Source organism: Meleagris gallopavo, chromosome Z (genome assembly GCF_000146605.3).
Source record: "Meleagris gallopavo isolate NT-WF06-2002-E0010 breed Aviagen turkey brand Nicholas breeding stock chromosome Z, Turkey_5.1, whole genome shotgun sequence".
In the NCBI taxonomy this organism is placed as follows: Eukaryota; Metazoa; Chordata; class Aves; order Galliformes; family Phasianidae; genus Meleagris; species Meleagris gallopavo.
This window is the reverse complement of record NC_015041.2, coordinates 49,300,395-49,322,016: the sequence shown is the minus strand read 5'-3', so window position 1 is coordinate 49,322,016 and position 21,622 is coordinate 49,300,395. Positions and strand designations below refer to the sequence as shown.

At 37.9% G+C, this 21,622-nt stretch overlaps 1 protein-coding gene across 1 annotated transcript in view; it reads right to left on the bottom strand.

The window, feature by feature from the left end:
* Positions 1-21,622, bottom strand: part of SLC44A1 (solute carrier family 44 member 1) — a gene marked incomplete at its 5' end in the record, with an annotated part of 38,716 nt that overhangs the window by 9,711 nt on the left and 7,383 nt on the right. The window contains 9 exons of the mRNA XM_031557430.1: positions 6,218-6,298; positions 7,786-8,022; positions 10,225-10,362; positions 10,836-10,919; positions 11,178-11,334; positions 13,807-13,972; positions 14,792-14,978; positions 16,035-16,162; positions 20,300-20,389. Of these exons, the coding sequence (XP_031413290.1) occupies positions 6,218-6,298; positions 7,786-8,022; positions 10,225-10,362; positions 10,836-10,919; positions 11,178-11,334; positions 13,807-13,972; positions 14,792-14,978; positions 16,035-16,162; positions 20,300-20,389 (1,268 nt within the window). The remainder of the gene's footprint in view (positions 1-6,217; positions 6,299-7,785; positions 8,023-10,224; positions 10,363-10,835; positions 10,920-11,177; positions 11,335-13,806; positions 13,973-14,791; positions 14,979-16,034; positions 16,163-20,299; positions 20,390-21,622) is intronic.

Here is a 21,622-nt window from a genome sequence, read left to right as displayed (position 1 = left end):
AAAAAGGTAGGGAGAGAGTCTTCCAAAGTAGTCATTATTCAGAGACTGACTGGGCATCAGTCTGCTGGTGGGATGTGGTGAGTGATTGCCTTTGCAACACATAGTGTTGTTTTTTCCCCTTGATTTTTTCCCATTATTTAATGGGCTGTCTTTACCACAACCCACATTCTGATTCTTCCCCCAGTCCTCCTGGAAAGGAAGGCACAAAGGGAGCAGGGGCTTACCTGAAAGGCAGGGTAAACCCCACAACAGTATGTACTCGGTTTTCCACTTGATGTTGTCCATTCTAGGACATGCTTCCTTATACTGAGCATCCTTGGCTTACCGCACCAAGCTAAGGCCACATGTAAAACCCAATCTTGTTTTTGGCAGGTGGGAGTACGAACACAAGCTCATGGAAGGCTGAAGATGCAGTTCTAAATTGGCCATACCATGTGCTGAGTTTAGCTGCAGAGCAGCACTGGAATTGTGGAAGTAATGCATTTCACTCCTAATCACTGCAAGCACAGTGATGGAGTTGTATCGCACACAAAAAAAAAAACCATCTCAATTTCAGCTCTGCACCTACTCCCCCTCCCATTCAGTCCAGGTGACATCATTGCCTTGGGAAGGTGAGAAGGCATGGGCTAAGTGGGGCAGGGGGAACTGACACTCAGCCGCTCGGTACTCCTTCACTGAAAGAGCAATACAGAAATGAGAGCTAAAAGAACAAAGATTCTTTAGGGTTGAAAGAATCACAGGGGTTGGAAAGGACCTCATCTAGTTCAAACCTCTGCCAAAGCAACAATAACACGTTGCTCAGCCTCCAAATAAGACAGAGGATAACAAAGTGAAAATAATTAAACAATTAAAAGAACAGCAAGCTTTTTTCCTTTGGAACCTAGCTGATTAGAGGCTATGTGCCAGACTGTCTGCAGAAACCAAATGCTGGGAACCAGTAACTACACTGACTCAAATCACCAGTCCTCAAGCACTGCTTGGTTCAGTGGGCTTTCCAACGAGATTATTTCTGTATCTCCTCCTCCTGCAGTGTTATTCCCAGTGCAGCACACTCTAAGTGATGCAGACTACTTTCCACAACGCAGTCCATATACTGATGGCAAAAAGAGTATTTAATCCATCTCAATTGGAAGTCCCCAGCACCTTTACTCCAATTACGGATTTACATTTCAAGTGTTCTCCACTACTCCCTTTAAAGGGGGGAAGCAGAGTTTAGGCTTGTCCTGAAAAGTTTTTTTTAGACTCTAGTCTTCTACTTATCTCCTTGCACAAGACCACACTGGAAGAGGACAGCTTGTAGTCTGGTTGCAATTCATCTCAAAGAATATTCAAAAGCTTTGAAGGGCCACTGGAAAGCCTGCATGTTGATGGAATGCAGTTTGGCATGACTGAAAAGCTCAGCATGCCAGATACACACAAGAACGGTGCATATGATTTTATTAAAAACTCTGTAATGATATAGGTTTGTCACTTAAACTTTACAGCTACCCATAGAAAAGTGTTGCCTGTATCTCTTAAACACCATGTAAATAAATCAAATTTGTTCTTAAAACAGGATAAATTGCTATAAAAATGGTGCACAGTCAAGTCATACAAAAATACAAAATTTGTTTCCAATTGCAGTTCTAATTGTGATTGCAGAGAAAAGCTCCCACTTTCAGTAAGCAGAGAGCACAAACTTGCAGAACTTGTCACGGCAGATATTTGTTGTCAAAATGAGCAGGATCCAAGGCTTTGATCAAAGCACCTCCAATAATTTCCAACAAGACAGAAATTACAGTTCTCTGGAAGCAACTGGGTATATGTGAGAAGTCTCTTAGCCTTGGAATCCAGTTTCTAGGATTCATATGAGCCAGTTTTTAAATTTCTGTTGCTAAACTCCACTGATCTACACAGACAACAGTGTTAAGTGCAACTGCAGCTTTACCAACAGCTTTAACAGCAGGAATGCTTTCTCTCTACAAGCTTAAGGCTGTTACAGGGCTTCTTCTAGATAGTCTGACTTCTAGCTCACATTGAGAGGCCTCACCAGTCAGTGCTCCAGTCTGAATCCTAGGTTGAAGTTCTAGTTCAGTTAACATACATATACACACAAATGTATCTTACAACTTCACTACTTTAGAGAGCCCTCCTCATGTCAGAGGAGCTGATGTGGTTTGGTTAAACAAGTGTCTAGTGCTTGCAAGACTAGGTAATTCTGTCTTCCCATCTCCCCAGCAGTTACCACCTCTAAACATATTTTTATTTTCTTTTCATACAATTTGGTTTCTGTGATATGAAAACAGTGTTTTTAATTGGCTTACTAAAAGAAAACTAAACAAATGTAAGTATCAAATGACTTTCAGAAGCAAAGGTGAAACATTTCACTATTGCCAAAAGGTAAGAGCACTGATTAGTTACATGACACTATTTTTTAAACGTCTGATCCTCTGAAAGGAAGCACAGAGAACTGCTTACTCTTTAAACCATAAGTACAACTGAGCTTCTTTAACTAGACATACCTCTCCACTCCATTGCAAAGCTTCCACAGAAGGGCTTTTCTCATTCAAAAGGTTTTCTTGAATGGAGTGATCAAACCATTGAGGCATTATTTATTTGTACAGAGCTTATATTTAGTGCAATAAGTTTAAAAATTCTGCTCTGAAGTATTAACTTTACATTAACAAAAATAGTTTTCTTAAAAAAATCGTAACAAAAGGACTATATAGCATTGACAGATCATGAATTCTTAGCAAATACACTTTTAACCATTTACCATTACATTAGGCTGAACAAAATATTAGCATTCATATCTGGTCAACTTCCAGACTGAAAAAAATGCAATTATCTCAGACCCATACAACTATCACTTTTTCTTTTTCTTTTTTTTTTTTTTTTTTAAATAAAAACAAAACAAAACACGTTCTCTTATCATTATTCGATGACTTCAAATAACAATCCCAGGCAGTTACACTTCCAAAGAAATGTACCTCTGCCCTTTCCTGTTTTAACCACCTGCTACAGTACGTAGAAATATGGATGAAACAATAGGCAAGGAATGGTCCCTTACACATCCCAAACCTCTCTGACATTAAATGAAATGAACTATAGAGTACTTGTTTGTACAGTATTATAGTTCATTTCTCCTTCCATCCTCAGCATGTTTACATCAAGTCATGAATTAATCATGAGTATGACTAAGACTGAGCTTTAATAATCTGTTCTTTGAATTGCTCATATGGAGAATCTATGTCCCTAAAGGAGCACTGCTGACGTTTGAAGGAGGCTACTGAATCTGGGGGCAGGGCAGGGGGGGAGAAATTGGTAAGAGGGTAAGTAGGGTAAAACATGAAGTAAATTGCATATAAAAATCATTATTCCCCATTTTCTAGTTTCTGCTGAATAGGAGATACAAGGGCTCCCACACATGTGAATACCTGAGGAGTTGGTTATTGTGATATCTGATACTGATAAACAAAATTGGGCCCTGCCAGGGCCATAAAATAAAATGGCTGCTTACAAACCAGTTAGAACTGAATTAACTCGCACTAAAACTACCTTTTAAAAAGCTAAATTTTATACTGTTCTTGATTTGAAGGTTTTGCTTATGTGTAGCTGTCCTAAATTTAATGCAAATTTACACAAACTAAACAAAAAGCTCTCAGCAGATTAGCCATGTCATTGGAAATCTGTCTCTAAACCCAATCATCATTAAAATTATCTTTACAATGATTCCTCCTCCAGATTGTGAAATATCAAGCAGATAAGAATCAACATTTCTGTGACTACAATGAATAAATTTTAAAAAATGGAACAATGATAAAGCTGCTTGTAAAAGCCACCCGTATGAAAAGAGTACATGTTTCACAAAAATAATTGTTAAAAAAAGTATTAAATCCCTGTTCCTTTTCTCTGATTTTGGCTGATTATTTATATATATATATATATAATATATATATATGTATATATATATATTGTTTTGGAATGTCAATGGGTTCCAATATGGCTGGCTAGTTTCAAGATGAACTTGCTCCAGAGGCCTAGAAAACAAAGTCATACAGTATAGTCTTAGACAAATGCCATAGGTCAAGGAGAAACTGAGTCAAAAGGGTCACTGGAAACCATAAAGAAAGTACAGAAAGGTTTTCCTGACAGTCTCTTTGGAGACCTAATGTTCTAAATATTTCCTCACCTCTGGTATTAGTATCTATCTAAAATACAAACGCATTTAGGGCACTCCATTTAGAACTAGCTGTCATGCCTAGAAAGTAACCACTTCAAGAAAACAGGCAAAACAGTAAAGATTATTTGTTGGGATTTTTGTTTGTTTGTTTTGAAGAAAAATTAATCTGATTTTGAAACATCCAGTTTTGGGACTACAGGTGCTGTAGTTACAGACCTAGTAATGATCCTAATCCGATGCATCTGAAGCCTTTATCAATGCTTTGGTGCAAGATATCAAGAGACTTCCCATAAGTAATAACTGCCACTACCTATGCTGTGCACAGCCCTTCTCAGGAAGTGGGGACCTAATACTTATCTTATTCATCTAGGTTTAACAACCCAAAACAAGGGACCTCTTGAAAAAACAAGGCCCCATCCGTTTCAAACAAGACTATTAAACGAGCACCAGAAATGGGAGTAATTCAGCACATGACATTCAAGAGCTCAGCAACTTCTCCAGCAGTTCTAGGAGTTCTGATCACTGCCTGGCTCAATTGCCTAGAGTCATGTTTCTACAAAAACAAAAAAGATGCTTGACTTGCTAGTATTTCCTTTGCCTTTTTACGAGGGAAATGGATCTAAGCTTTCGTAATGAAGCTTTAGGAAGTCAAATACAGGTCAGAGTACTGGTCTGTGCAAGCAGTGAGGAAAGCATAAGCAGAAAACCACTTAATCTCTAATTCAAACAACTAATTCACATAAACATAAAATTTTTGAGGGATAATTTTTGTAAATGTGACTAGAGGGTCTGCAAACCCAATTTTCAATCATTTTAATGGCAGCTTCATTGTTAGACCACTTTGAAAATCTTAATGTAACTGTTTGAAAAGCTAGAATTACTCCCTGAAGGAAACAGTAAACAAGCATAGAATTTGTTTTAAAATGTACAGACACAGAAGCATTTAGGCATAAGCAAATCTAGAAACTGGTATGCTATAATGAAATAGCAAAACACGCAAAGCTACACATCTATCAATTCTACAGCAGGAACTCATTCCAGCTAGGTCAAAAAGTGCTCATGCAACATGGCTTAAGGTATATAACTAAAAAAATTCTAGTTATTAGCATACACTTATTTGGATTCCATTAGATTAACAGACTGTCCACTTGGTGAAGAACTGAGTTAGGCCCCTTTGAGAAATTAATGATTGAAGATGACTGTATTTCACAAAGTCATACTGCACGATGACAAGTCATACCTTGCCCAGCCTGGCTTTCCATCATATGCTCTCAGTTCTCCACTTTCCAAACTGATCCACCTATCTGTTACTTGTACCATGTAAGGCTGTTCCTTATTCCAGGCTACTCAGACATGCAATGCCTTCCTAATAGGCACATCATAAGTAAGACAGGCTGCGGAAGCACAGATGATGCATTGTTCACTGTCTGCATATTTGACAGTGTGAGATGGAAAGAGCACACAAAGAGACAAGCAACATAAGTAGTTGGCAATAAAAACAAACAACTGGGAGAAATGTCATTTGAGCAGGTTGAAAGGAATCACTGTATACAATCCCTTGGCACTCTATAAAGTAATTTGGTGACAGTTTTAAATGCCTGGTTCTACTTTGCATCAATGGATGTGCTCAGTAGTATTCCTCAGGCTTTTACAGTGTTTGTAAGATAAACAAAAATAGCTTATTTCAAGAATGAGAAGTAGATTGAAGTCAGAATAGTCTAACGAATTCCAGAGTCATATTATTTTGAAAGTTCTCAGCAGTTAAGACTATCTGTATACCTCACAGCATTCACTATTAAGCCTGATGAAACGGTACTGCATTTGTTTCATATGACACAGTTCCTTTCATCTTACTTTTACAGGAGATGGTCTCAGCTGTGACAAAAACTCTGCCATCCAGGTGATAGGCAAGCTCACAAACAGAAAAAGCAGAACGTCTTGAGTGATACAGAGAACAAAAACTTCTCCTGAAGAAGTGCAGTCAGTAAAGACAAAGAGGGAGAGGAAGTAAAAGTGAAACTCTTGGAGGATGGCCACCTCCTCATCTGCACCTACCATTGGTTTTAGCTCTCTGCACTCAGCTCCACCTCCCCGGCCAGCTTCTCTCATAGATTTCCTACTATTCTCCACAAATTCCTGAAAAACAGCAGTAACGTGAAAAGTGCTTTCTCAGAGCAGACTTCAAATATCTAATCTAAATACAAAACTTCAGAGATGTAACTGCTCAAGAAGTCAATGCAACTTCCTTCTTCCACTTTTTTTGGCTAAAATTGTTCATAAAATATCAAAAGAGCCATCACACGGTTCTCTACCATCAAATTCTGAAGAATTGGAAGCCAAACAGCCATGTGTCACGGGGTGCCATAACAACTTTTGTAATGTCCACAAAGTTCTCCTTTTTTGGGGAAGGAAGGTAGGAGGGCAATTGTCACAAAACTAAATTGCAGTTACTAAACCCTGCCCTAAGAATTAAGTGTAGCGGCTGAACACCATTAAACAGAGGGACTTGGAGATAATTACTTGCAAAGTCTTGTTTATTCCCCTGATTTCCCTGAATGCACATTCTTCAAATTTTCCCCAAAACTACCTACTCAAAGACTGAGGTGTTTTTCATCTATTTTCTCCTCTTAAAGGCAAGCACTCTGTATCAAATTTCAGTAAACTGTAGCTACTAGCATTTTGTGATACCTACTGTTGACTAAAGAAAACTGCAATGTTTTTGTGATTGATCTTCACTGTCTTCTTAGACAGCATGCTGCATTTTACTACTACTCTGTACTAAAACGCAAGTCATCAGATAGCACTCTCTTTTACCATGTACCCTAAATTCTGTAGTGTTTTACCAGCAATTAATGTTAAATTCTTGGCAGACCTTTCCAACAGGTTAGTCAGAAAAAGAAATTACGCTAAGAAGTCACGAGTGTCTTCCTCTAGCCTACACCTGGGAGTGGAAAGGGCCACTTAAAGTGGTAAAACATTATCAAGAAATCATCTACTCATCAGGAAACTGAATGATTTGAGGGGCACAATTTTTGTGTCTTATTCTCCAGCTAGACTGAACAGGAAATAAGACAGAACAACAAAATCTGAACTGTGCAAAGGGTCTTGACATAGAATTTAGGCTCCAGCACAGAACATAAGACCAGTAGCTTTTATGCATGACATATTTCAGGTTGCTGTCCATTTGAAAAGAAAAACTTCAATGTGGTCACTAACTGTATGTGAGGTAGAATATTCTGATGTTTATTTTCTTCCACATCACAAGGGATGTACTTTTTAGGAAAGAACAACTAGCAAATCTTTCCATACTTTTTTGCTGCCTTCTCTTGTGCACTGCATCATTTACAAGAAATGATACCCAAAGGTATGATTCTGTATGAGGACTGCTCATCCAGCTGACAGCAAGCTTAAGTCAGCATTGATAATGCCAAATCAGGGAGGCCTTACTACTTATCTAATGTTCATCACACCACTCCTGGCTGATCAAGTCATGAATAAGACAGTGAGGTAATCTAAATTAAAAAAAAAAAAAAAATTATACTCAGCTAGTGCATTCACTGCACTCTCGAAATATCCACCTTATGGAACTATATGCTTGGATTCAGAGAGCTATGTGAACTTACCATGAGAACTTTATCCATGTAGAATTCCCTCCCAGGGCTTCCATCATTGTATTTTGTATCGATGGCAAAACATAAGAAAAGGACATCAACAACCATTTCATAAATGGAAAGGAAGCAGTGAGCAACCAGGAACGCAAAGAGGCAGACAATTATGAGAGGCAGCACCCAGGTAGTGTAATCTCGTTGATAATTCAGCAACATAATTCCAGCCAAACCTGTACTGCAGACAATCAGGACCTGAAGTGGAAAACAAATAATCAAAAGGCTTGTATCATTAGTATTGTCATAGTTCAAGTGACGCTTTCCTTGCTGTGCCAATCCTGCAACTAGGGGCTGCAGATGCTAGCAATGATAGCATCTTTACATCCTCGATCCCCACCTCTCTGAATAGAAATGACTTTTTATTTGTTAGTCCAGCAAATGAAAATCAAAATAGTTTCAAACACATCCTTCAATACAAAAGGTATTTTTCAGGTCCAATTATACTTATATCCAACTGGTAATAGTTCTAGTATTACAGAATATTCCTACAACAAAAGAACATTACTCTTCCAATTATTAATAAAGATGTTACTAAACAACTTAGGTGCAACTGTGCTTGGTTTTGGTTTGTTTGTCTTCGTGGGTGAAGCTTGGGGCAATGGTATAGTTTTTACTTTGCTGTAGGAATCAACTTAGCCAAAACATCTTCCAAGTTTGTCTTTACTGTCTTGTCTCCATACAAAGAAAGGAGATCAGAATTAGAAATGATCAGATTTGACTATAGGTCAGATTACAATGGTTCTACTACACATAAGGCACATCATGTGTTTCCATAAAACTACAGAGGCACTTCCTTAGGTACCAGCTTCATCTTTCAGAATAACAACTGTTGTGGATACTCAACATTTTTAACATTTATGAACCTTTTATTATGAACCACAGCTGAATTTCAAACTGAAGAATAGGTCAGCTTAACTGTATCATGAAAACACAGGGCTGGATTGTAGAGAAGATGGACTGGCAACCTAACACTGTTCAGTTGATACTATTTTTAATAAACTGCACTGTTCATTTCAACATTTCTGTTACTGGTGTATTTCTCTACTGATTTTAAAAAAGATCCTTTACAGGAGATGTTCTCTAACACATTTCCTCAACACTTTTCCATAAAACTGCATTACATATTTTATGATCCCTAGAGCATTTATATTTTCATTATATATTTACTTCTCCACACATCTCATTGATTTGTTACTGGATTAAAGCTCAGTGCACTGAACTCTGATTTAACAGAAGAAGAATGTAATAAGAAAAACAGTTCAGTTCAACTAGTGGGCAAATGTCAGGTGATTTAATTGGACAAGTATCAAATTCTAGTAAATAATGGCAATTATTTGCTATAATATTATTAATAAATAAATCCTCAGAAAGCTAGTAATTTACTGGATTACAGATCTCTATCACAAAATCTTTAAGTAAATATGTCCCACATCAAGTCCAACCATCAACCCATCACCATCACACACACTAAATCATGTTCCTTTGTGCCACACCTACATGGTTATTGAATACCTCAAGAGAAGGTGACTCCAACACCTTCCTATGCAGCATGTTCCAATACCTCACCATTCTTTCTGAGAAGTTTTTCATAATACTCAACCTGAACCTTCCATGGCAAAACTTAAGGCCATTTCTTCTCATCAGGACTCTGTTACCTAGGAGAAGAGGCTGACCCCTGCCTCCCTACAATCTCCTTTCAAATCACTGTACAGAGCATTAATGTCTCCTAAGAGCCTCCTCTTCTCCGATCTAAATAATCCCAGTTTCCTCAGCTAATCCTCCTAAGACATGTCCTTCAGACACTTCATTGCCCTTCTCTGGACATGCTTCAGAGTCTCAATGTCCCTCTTGTACAGAGGGACCCAAAACTAAACATGCTACTTGACGTATGGTCTGACCAGCACCAAGTATAGGGCAGTTCCTAGAGAGACAAAAAGCTGACTGACCACAGGAATTATTCTAGTCTACTTCATTTCTCAGAGTATAGGTAACTTTGTTGCTTAAACTAACAGTTCTTAATTGCAGACTCCCATACTGCCTTCCAGTACAATTCTGTCAAAAATGGCGATCAACAAAGTGCCAACTTTCAACAAAAACCCAGAGAGCAGAATTCAGAGGAAATGCCTCATTTCCATAAGATTTTACATTTCTAACTACAAAAACAAACACATCCACAGAATTTCTGGAACACTTCGCTTGACTCCCTAAAAATGTATTCATGCAAAAATTCATCATCTACCTGACCTAAGCATACCATCTGCTTACCTACCCTAATTTTGGACAGCTCCTTCTGTACATTGCGTAGATGCAATAAAGTAAGAGGTAAGAAAAGGGAATTTTAAAACACTTTGTATTTGAGGTACAAGTCATTGCTAAGGAAAGCTTGCCAAGACATACCTTTCCAAGGAACAACATAAAATCCCCAACAGTGTTTATGGCAGCCACTCGCAAAGCATTCTCTACTAGAATAACAAAGGCATCCTTTGCTGAGGTGCAGAAGCTGGTGCTGTTGATAGCTGTGGCTGTGTATGCATTCTGGGAAGAAGAAAGCAAAGATTTACTTACTGAAAGATCTTTCAAAAGGGGAATAGGAGAAGGAGTAAAAAATTGGGAAAATGGGGAAAATTGAATGCTTTTCAACTGTGTAAACATAAAATATTAAATCTAGAAAATGCTCAGTCCCTTCTCACAGCAAACATTTTTAAAATCAGATGTAGCCTTGCAGAGGACTTAGAGAGGATCACCTCCAACCCCTAAATAAATCCATCTCATCGATAGAAGAGATACACAAACTTTGCAAAGATCAGTACTGGCTTTCACCATTAAACCTGTAAACAAAGACTAATGTTATCCTTGTATTTTAATTTCAGTAATGAAGACAAGATTTAAGTACCATCATCCAGTTCAGTTTCAAAGTACAACACATTATGTGTCAGCCTAATATTACATTCTACGAATCACATAAACAATCATTTCTTTACGTAAAACTTGAATACTGAAAGTCTTACCTGATTTAAATAGGTCAGGCACTTTTCTAGACACCAAAGGCAGCAGATGCAGGCTTTAAGCATACAGCGAGCACAAGCATTTTCCTAGGAAAGCATAAAATTTAGGGATGCAAAGTAAAAAGACAGTAAAAAGAACAAATCTTAAGAAAATAATATTACTTCATGTTTCAAGTAACTGATACTTAACTTGTTAACTCAAGCAGTTACTCTCAGTCTTATGGTCCTTGAAAGATCAAATATTTCAAAATGACACTTTCAGCCTCCCCAATAAGTTTAACTCAATTATCTGCAAGCACATCTGGCTTTAAGTTTCAGAAAGGATATGGAATCTATTTCTCTTACTTTTCCTTTGAGTTGTGTATGAATATACATAAGAATCATTCGTGGTATCTTCACTAATGTGATAATGAAAGACCCCTTTGCAACTGTTCCTAGGTGGTAACAGACAAGGCGGTTAACAGATGCCAGGATAGGAGCAAATGGCAGATTCCTTTTCTCCCTGTTGAAAAGACAAAAAGAATGACATAGAATAATGAACATGCATTTAATGTCATCCTACAGAATTGCTACAAATTCCCAACAGGCTGGCTGCAAAAGGAAATCCTCCTTCTAGTTGCAACTGTATATTGTTCATTCTACATTAAACACTGATAGACTGTGCAAGTCACAATTTTGGCTCAATTCTGCACGTCTAATTTACCTATTATATCTTCAAGTAACCATGTATTAAAAGAACAAGAGTTCCCATCTTGACAGAAAACTATTTTCATGCAAGTTTCACTCAAAAAGGTCGAGAAGTAGTCTTGATCATATGAAAATAACTTCTGTGCAACTTCACCATGAAACATTTATGACTAAATAGATTTTCTCTATATTTTCTTCTAAATAACTTTTAGAGTTCAGGTGAGGGAAGTCAAATTCCCCTTTGGACACAATCACATGAAAGTTAAGGCCTGAGCCATACGCGTAGGCAACCAGATCACTATCTCCTTGTCAAGCAAATGTAACTGAGTGATGACTCCATCACATACAATGTTGAGATCTGCTGTTGCCCAAGTTGCAAGAACTCCTTCCTGCTAAGGTGAATGAATAGCGAACGTATCTAAAACATTCTTCCATAGATACTTACTGTGGAAATATCTTCATGCCCTTTACTTAATACCAAGTCACTTTTCAGTTTAGAATTGTACTTCAAAATTCAAGAAAGACTAACAGTACGGAACAATTGATAATTGCTATCTTAAATTAAAATTCATATTAAGGAATGACAGTTTCACTTAAAAGTGAAATCATACACTTTCAGGTGATGGCAAATACATAAATCAATAAAGCAAATGAAACACAAGCATTGTTAACCCACAGCAATGTAAAACTTTTCCTCTTTACTCTATACATTCATAGTTCTTTACTTTTTACAACCCTGCAGTATTTGATAACAACTTCTCAGATGCATTTCACTGGTATACTGGAGGATATCATCATTAACAAAAATAGTCTCTGTCACCACAGAAAATTAATTTACTTGCCTTGCCTTGGATATATTTTAAAGAATTCGGGCAGATAAGAAATCAAATCTAGTTCAGGTAACAGTCACAACTAAAAAAATTCAAACTAAACATTTGTGATTATGCACTTCAAAAAATACCTATATGATTATTTAAAAACCCATTAAAATAAAAATCAGACTTTTCATAGCATATCAAAAGAATACAGCAGGGTTGATGGATATCCCTACAAGTTTTTTCTTAACCATATCCGTCACATGAAAAGCTCGCTCAATTAAACAACACCGCTAAATACTGTGTCAATACCCTTTATTCATGCTGCTCTTTAACCAGAGAACTTGCATTTATATTGTTTGGAAAAGACTGAAAAAATCTGAAGATTCATTCCTGAATAATGAGGTGCATTTTTATCTATTTTACTTTTAGAAAAGCGATAAACAGATAATTAGAATTGTTGACTCTTTTCCTTAACAAAAATATTGCAACAGTTCTGCTCCACATACCAAAACATAGTATTTCAGATCACTGAAATACCATTTTTTTCTCATGAAATACTAATAACACATCTGATATCAAGTGGGTTTTTTTTGTTTATTTTCTGTTGTTGGTGGTTTGGTTTCTGTTTTGTTTCATTTTTCTAGTGGAAAAAAGTAGATCCTAAGTGGCTTAAACAAGATAATCTTCACTTATTTTGTGTACATTTTGAGTACCCTTAGCTTCAGAAAACTTCAAACACTAGAGACAAAACTCTAAAGCTAGGATGAAGTTATCTGGACAAGCCTGTGATTATGAAATGAGTCTTATCTCTGTGAAACCAAATTTTAATGCCTGAAGATTGTTAAAAAACGTTGCTTAAGCATTACTATTGCTTTCTTGAACAGCCAGCAGATACATGCAGAATAGCCAGGGTAATGCTCTAATACCCAACTGGGGACATGCAATAAAATATGGAATTTTAATGCATATATATTTAGTATCACTTTAATATTTGTACATAATTTTGTGAGAATCTATATGTAAATATTGAATCTATTAATACCCTGAGCAATCTGGAGTAAGAAAGACTAACGAAAACTAATTTAAATGCCATTGTTTTCAATTAAAATAATAACAACAAAATGCTGCCAGTAGCTTTTCAATCTTTATTGAGCTTATCAGCACTAGCTATTAGTACTAAAGATAGTCTTCTAGGTGCATTCTTCTCTAGTAGACAATCACCCATGTTTTCACAATATGCACATGTTGCAAGGTAAATAAAACTTCAAATCCTAAACACCTAGAATATCATCCATAACCAGCAAAACATGTTATTAAAAAACTTCACATGATATAAAACAAGTTAATACAATTCAACTACTCTCCAGCTTTCAGGCAGGCAGGAAGTATTCTCCCCAAAAGCTCTCTCTCTCATTATTTCTCCTAATTGCGTTTCTAGGCTCTCACAATAAAGCTAAGTTTATCCTTACCTTGTAAAATAGTACGTCACAACAGCTCCTGCTACTGTCATCTGCTGACAGGCTAGGATAAACTCACTGATCCAGATGAGTCCTACTACATGGTACCACCACATGTACTTCAGGGGGCCAGCCATCCGAAACTCAACAAATCCTTCTTCATTTGGGACAGGATTACCTAGAAATTAACGAGGATAAGAAAGAATCAGTAACTAGCTGTTCATAACCATTCAGAGAGGAACCACTCTAGATTCTACTCAAGCTATCAGATGTCAGATTTAGGAAAATAGTTCATAAGAAAGAAATACAACAGCATTTGAAAAAATACACTAACATTGATAATATGCATAATATTCAAAATGCTGCTACGTTTTTAGTTTTTAACCATACAGTGAGAACTTCCAAGACTAACCACATCAACCAAGTACCAATAAAAATAATTTTATTATATTTTCATTCTTGATTTGTCTGTTTTATTCTTGATATAATATACATAGTGATCATTACAGAAATAGCTCTATGATAGCAGTAATTTTCAAAATTCTGAGGTTTTGGTGATGAATTATGGCCTCTATTGTCCACAATTCACTGCAAACTAAAACAAGCATCCTCCATTTTAAAAGCATTTGCCAGGCTTCTCTACCAAACCAAGACTTGAACCTCTAAGACTGACTAATTCTAGGAGCTCTTGACAAGACCATAACACGAACAAAGATCTCGTCTATGCTCTTACAGCAGGCAGAAACTCAGAGTACAGTAGCTTCTCTCAGAATAACATGTACAAACAGTAGAAAAATCAAAGAATAATCACTAATAATCTGAAAAATACTGAACACTTGCAGTGTACTTACGTTTTGGAGACAGCAAATGCATTGCAATAGCACTTACGTTTTGGAGACAGCAAATGCATTGCAATAGCACTTACATTACCATCTCTTCAAACATGTGAAAACTTAAATATAGTATGTTTTTCAAAATAAGCCTGGGAGCTGTTTACCTGTAGTACCAAGGAAAAGTAGGACTGTGGTCCAATATGTCCAGAAGATGATAAGCACAAAGAATGTCCAAAGTGGCTGGAAGACTAGCAGTGGCAGATGAATAAAGACCTTGCCGGCCACATGGAACAAGGCAATAGTGAGAGCTACTCGTTTGCGCATAATTAACATTATCAACAGCAAGATAACCTAGAAGAAGAAGTTTTACAAATCATATTTTAGACAACTGAAAAATAAGTAAGCAAATACTTTGCACAGTTGGGATATTTAAACAAAGAAAATTAACATATGTTCTATTTTGAGAGCACAAGATCAAAATGTAAAGTCTGGATCACTTCTTTTGGTGAGAAGGTATTTTCCAAATTACACATTTAGGGAATTCTAACCTCAAATTTTTATTTGGAATCATCATCAGCTACAGGCTTACAAGAGCGTGCCAGATTTCACCCTCAGTTACGCTGTTATAGCAATGAATTTAGCAAGATTGGAAGATTTTACAAAGAAAACAATTTTAACATTCATTTTTGGACATTGTATGGTGAACTTGTCATGTAAGTTAGTCAAACATTGACAATTTTTAGTTGCAAGGTCAATGACTCTGAGTGAATAACAAGCCTGAGAGAACATACAGTGGTTCAGTAGTGTTAGTATTTCAGTTCACAGAATCACAAAATGGCTTGGGTTGTAAGGGACCTTAACGATCATCTAATTTCAACCCCTCTTCCATAGGCAGGGTTACAAACCACTAAATCAAGCACTAAATAATGTTGATCAGAGTCCCATCTAACCTGCTGGCTCTGAGCATCTCAAGGGATGGAACATCCACAACTTCTCTGGGCAGTTTGTGCCAGCACTTTCATAAAAATCCTTGAGTAAGTGGAAGAAATTTGGGAACAAGTGATTTCAGAAATATGAGCAGACTTTTAAATAAACTGAAATTGCAAAGTACCTCTGAACTGGAAGCCTAACAAAAATCTCATAAATGAAAGTGGATTGGGAGCTTCATATTCAGCTATTCATGGAAAGTCCCTGTAGACATCTTAGAGTACAATAGAACAGATGCAGACTTAAGAGCTCCCTCCTGGCACAAGAAAATATTACAGAACAATGCTAAGAAGGAAAAAAAGACATTGCAGCAGAACTTGTAGGAGAAATAAACTCCTAAAACTTGTGAGATATAAACTTCCCACATCAATAAACAAAAAGGTCAGACAAGAAAATCATATGGTAACTAGAAAAACATACCGTGAAGACAGTAGCTGAAATGGCATATATCAGGAGAGCCTGAAGATTTTCTTTGGCTATTTGAGTCTCAACAGCACTGGCAGACATTCGTTCTTTAGCATAGAGCCACCACAGGACTCCTGTACCACCTGCGTTTTAGAAGTGAAAAGCAAAAGTCATATTAAAGATGCTCTTTCTATGTGACACAGTCACATCTAGTAGCAAAGAAAATAAGAAGTTTCTTTTTTCAAGTCTGGTCTGATACAGAAGATTCAATTAAACAAATGAATAACCTAATATGAACCTGTAGAATCACAGAATCCTATGAATTGGATAAGATCCTTTGAGACAATCTACAGGTAGAACACGTTGCTCAGAGCCCCATCCAGCCTGACCTTGAATGTCTCCAGGCACGACAGAGCATCCACCACCTCTCTGGGCAACTTACACCAGTGCCTTATCAGCCTTATCATAAATAACTTCTTTATATCCAGTCTAAATCTCCCCTTTTCATTTGAAACCAGTTCTCCTTGTCCTGTCACCACAGATACTGATGAAGAGCCTGTCCCCTTCTTTCTTACAGTCTCCCATTAGATACTGAAAGGCTGCTACTGCTACCTGGTCTCCTCAGAGCCTTCTCTTCTTTGTGCTGAACAGCTTCAGCCTGTCCTTGTAGAAGAGGAGATCCATCCCTTGGATCATTTCTTGTGGCTCTCCCCTGGACGTATTCCAACAGGTCCATGTCTCACCTACGTACTAAGGACTGCACTGTACTGGTCTGGATCCAGTACTCCAGGTGAGGTCTCATCAGAGCAGAGGGGCAGGATCACCTCTCTTGCCTTGGTGACCACACTTCTGGTACAGTCCAGGATACAGCTGGCTTTCTAGGCTGCAAGGCCATGCTGCTGGCTCATGTCCAGCTGCCATCCACCACTATCCCCAAGTCCTTTTCAGCAGGACTGTGCGCTGTCTTTACATCCTCCAGCTCGTAGTGACAGTGGAGGGTTATCATGACCCAGGTGCAAGACCTGGAGAAGTGCTCAATTCTCCTCTGTTTCTGTCTTCTCAATTTGATGCACTCTTTCCAAAATCTCACCCTACTATGCCCACTTAAAAGATTTGCAGCTCTTTATGTTTTAGGGTGAAAGTGTGTGATGTAACTAGTTTATAGGAAACTCTAGGAGTTAGATAACAGCAGTCATTAGACAGACAACATAGGAAGTAAAACTGAAGAAAGGAAAGAAAGAGCAATAGAAGAAAGGATGAAATTGTATGACAGGATGTATGCAAAAATTCAGGAGGGGAAACCAAGAGGGAACTTTGGGTGAGGATGCAAAATATCAAAGGGAAAAAGACGAGCCTATAATCTCTGGGAAGATCTACAGAAAATAAAGGAAAAGTCTTGACCCTGAAAACAGCACCTCAGGTTAATGACAGAACTACACGTGCATCAAGACATTGTCTTTCAGGCACTGTAAAAACATCACTGAAAGGTATCGTGGTTTAAATAGAACAAAAGGTCAGGGGGCCAATACAATATGATACTTTCTTCTAACCACTGTTACGAAAATCTAGCCTTTAAACCAGTACTTCAACTGCATATTTTACCTGTCTTCCAAGTTAAAAATGTTTTTAAATACAGGATTCCAGCCTTTCAATGAACTAAGCTTTACTGCTATTATTTTTTTTTCTCCTTTTAGTATTCTTTTCTGTTATTCCTTGTGAATCATCTGCATAAGCTTATCTAGAGATCACACTGACTTTGCTAAAGGTACTCTACTGAGCTCTAAACTGGAGGATGCTCTTTTGGCACCTCATAAGCATGCATCAAATAAAGAATAAGCAGTGTATTTCAGAGAGAATGTCCTTTTTCAGTCTGGATGCAATTTTTTAGAACATTGTAACAGTAAATTACAATAAGATAAGTTATTTAGTTCATTCATTCAGTCTGGTTACCCAAGAATCATAGAACTTTCTGAGTTGGAAGGGACTCATAAGGATCTTCCAAGGAAGGTGTAATTGGTAGATGTAAACACAAATATTCACACAGCAAAAAAAATGTGCTGCTGCCACTTCTTCAATAAAAGGGGGCATGGGTAATGCACTGGGAACCATCTGAGTTTTCCCACAGTCCACTTCTGAAGAAGCTGTCTGTGTTCTGGCCACATCCGCATCCCATTGTACTGCTCACTGCTTATTATATATAGGCTTCTTTACTGCCTTTCTAGAACCACAGAACATTCTGAGCTGGAAGGGACACTCAAGGATTGAATTAAACCTCCTGCTCCACAAAGCACCACCCAAAACTCAAACCCTATGTCTCTGAGCACTGTCCAAAGCCCTTTGAACTCTGATACTGGGGCCGTGCTCACCGCCCTCTGGTGCAGACCTTTTCCCTGTCCCCCAGCTGCCCTTCCCCTGACACAGCTCCATGCCATTCCCTCAGGCCCTGTCGCTGTCACACAGAGCAGAGCTCAGCGCTGCCCTCCACTCCCTGTGAGGAGCTGCAGCTGCCGTGAGGGCTCCCCTCAGCTCTGTGCTGAGCACAACCTGCCCTCCATACACAGCCCTTCCTCACAGCCCTCCTTTGGAAACTCTCTAATAGCTTCATGTCCTTGTACTGCAGCAGCCAACCTGCATGCAGTGCTGTAGGTGAGGCTGCATAGTGCAGAGCAGAGGGAGCAGCCACTCCCCTCGCCAGGTAGCAGCGCTGGGCCTGCTGCTAACCAAAAGGTTGGCCCTTTGGGCTCCAGGGCACATTGCTGCCTCATGTTCAGCTTGCTGTCAGACAGAACCCTGCAATCCCTTTCCACCAGGGCTGCTCTACACGTCTTGTTCTCAACTTCGTACATATAACCAGGTCTGCCCCACCTCAAGTGCAGACTCCAGCACTTGCTCTTGTTGAACTTCATGCAGCTGCTGACTGGCCAGCCCTCCAACCTGTCAAGATCTCTTTGCAAGGCCTCCCTGTCTTTGCGGAATTCCACAGCTCCTCTCAATTTGGTGTCATCTGTATACTTACTTAGTATGCATTCGAATCCTGAACCCATGTCATTTAAAAAAACATTACAGGAACACTCAGCCTTGTGGAATCCTACCTACCCTGTCTTCCATTTACTGCAACATTTTCAGTGCAACCTGTCAGACAGTTGTTCATTCACTGTATTATCTTTTTGTCAAGCTGGATATTTTGTCTAGAAGAACTCTGTGAGAAACAGTATTGAAAGTTCTGCTGAAATCCCAAAAGCTTATACCAACTGGCTTCAATGATCACATCCTGCTGGGCAAACCACCGTCAGTTTTAATTACTACACAGGTATTCTTACATTCTCCTAAAGACAGTTTTTAAACTCTATGTTTACTACGTGCTTTTGTTTTGATGTCTTCAAAGAGTTTCTTATTAATTTTTATTTTAAAGTAAAGAAAATATATAACAAAGCTTCCAAAGAAAAAATATTTTTTCTGTTTTCTGGGATCAGTAAGCAGAAAAACAAAAGTGATGGTCTGCTTTTTTTTTTTCTTTCCCAATTCCTTGCTAACACAAATTGAAAATCATATTGCTAGTACTTTCTAATTCAGTGACTTTATTCTTGTTCCTTCCCTATATTCATCTGTCCATACATCACACATCTGTTGCTATTACAAATATAGAATATAACCTTCACAGAAGATAATGCAGACTAAGAATCATTTTGTACAGGACAATCTTTGGTTATGCTCAAGATGTCATGGCTGGTTCTACTTCATACATTATCTAGGTCATGCAGGACTTCCTAGGTCAATGGAAATAGGATTTGATTAGAAATTATAGAAAACCATCCTTGCTTCCTCTCTTCAAGGATAGGCCTACAATAGCCCCTAGGAGGACTGAAGGATATTATGAACGTGTCACGGTGATATGGACAAATCCATGTCCTGAGATACCCTGAGGCCGCATAAACAACAGCTGCCCTTTGATTCCCAAATGCCTGAGTACACCCAGTGGATTGGTATGCTATCAACATATTTAGATCAGCTTGCTGATGTGATTGCAAAGTTAAGGAAAAGGTAGTGGTTAGGACTGCACGAGCTAGGCTGAAAAGAAGCTTGCCTGCCAAGCAAGAAGTACAGAAAATCCCTATAGAGCAATATGCTATCTGAGAGAGTACTGCAATTACAAGGGGCTCAAATGAAAGCTGAACAAAAAGGAATAGTCCCAAAATAAAAGCAGCATTTTGCTAGTCTGTAGACATAGAAAACAAATATGAGAACAGGCACTCAAAAACGTAGAGATGAACGCAACTTACCAAGTGATCCCAGAATGACAAGAATTGTTAAAATCCAGACAAGTACTCTTGAAATGTACCTGATTATAACCATCAAAATCATGGACAACACTGAAAAAAAAAAATAAAGAAAAAAAGACAAATGAGATAAGCAGAGCAATTATTTCAAGTAGGAATAGCCTTTCTAATTCTTCCACTGCACTAAGATCAGACTGCTTTCAAAATAATTTTTAGGCAGATTTATTTTCTGCATCTTACAGACTCACTGCACAGATAGTTAAGGAAATCAGGCACCTCTACATCTCCTGCTTTGGTGCTGCTGATTAAAACAAAAGAGAGCATAAGTACATGTACATGGTACACTACATACAAAACATAATGCGTACATACAGACAGATGTTTTTAGACAATGACATAACAGACAGCAAGACATGTTAGTACTTGAGTCTAGTAACATGAGCACACCTCCTCAAGAACACAACTTTGTGTTTGTTTTCAACATTCAAAATGAGTTATTTAACAAGCTCTGTTTATACAGTTCCACTGTAATTCAGGAACTACATATTAAAAAGACATCATCAGTGTCAGCCATCTATAGTTTAGGGAGCAGTGTACATTTCCACATACCTATTTGTATACAGTAGTAAGCTTCTAAAAACAGGCTTAGAGAATCACGCTATCTAACCAATTATTTAAAAGTAAATTAACTATGAAAATATAAAAAAGTGGAAACTCGCATAGTTTTCTCCTTCAAGTTAAAACTATGTAAAACACTGTACTAGCTTCCGACTCTTAACCCAAAAGTAACACTAATAATTCAGCCACTAATTTTCAGAATATTCTGGATAGTTATTTTACCATTACAAGGTAAAACAATAATCAGCTCTCTATTGAGAGCTGAAAAGATACTCAATGGTCTTCTGTTTCTGTCAACTGGTAACTAGCCTCTTCTTTTTATTTATTCATTTGTTGTAACTACAAAGGCAGATTAAAACAGAAAGACTTGTTTTTCAGTTACAGCTTTGCAGTCTTTTATTTTAACCTCACACTGCTCATACGCACAACTGGTGTCTGGTGCTTTCCATCTCACATTTGCTATAGCTGGTATACTCAGTGTAAAGACTTAGTAGGAGTATACTCATTAGGAAAGTAATTCACGTGAGTGACTAGCATTCCACTTTAATTTACAATATTTTGTTACCACAGCTCTTCAGTCTTGTGCAGTGTGTCACTTTACAGGCCAGAGAAAGCCTGTATTTTAACTGAAAAACCATTCAGTACCTCTATACAGCTGGGAATTAATAGCTTTTAGGATGAGTTTTTCAAAGGCCTGAAGTCTAATCT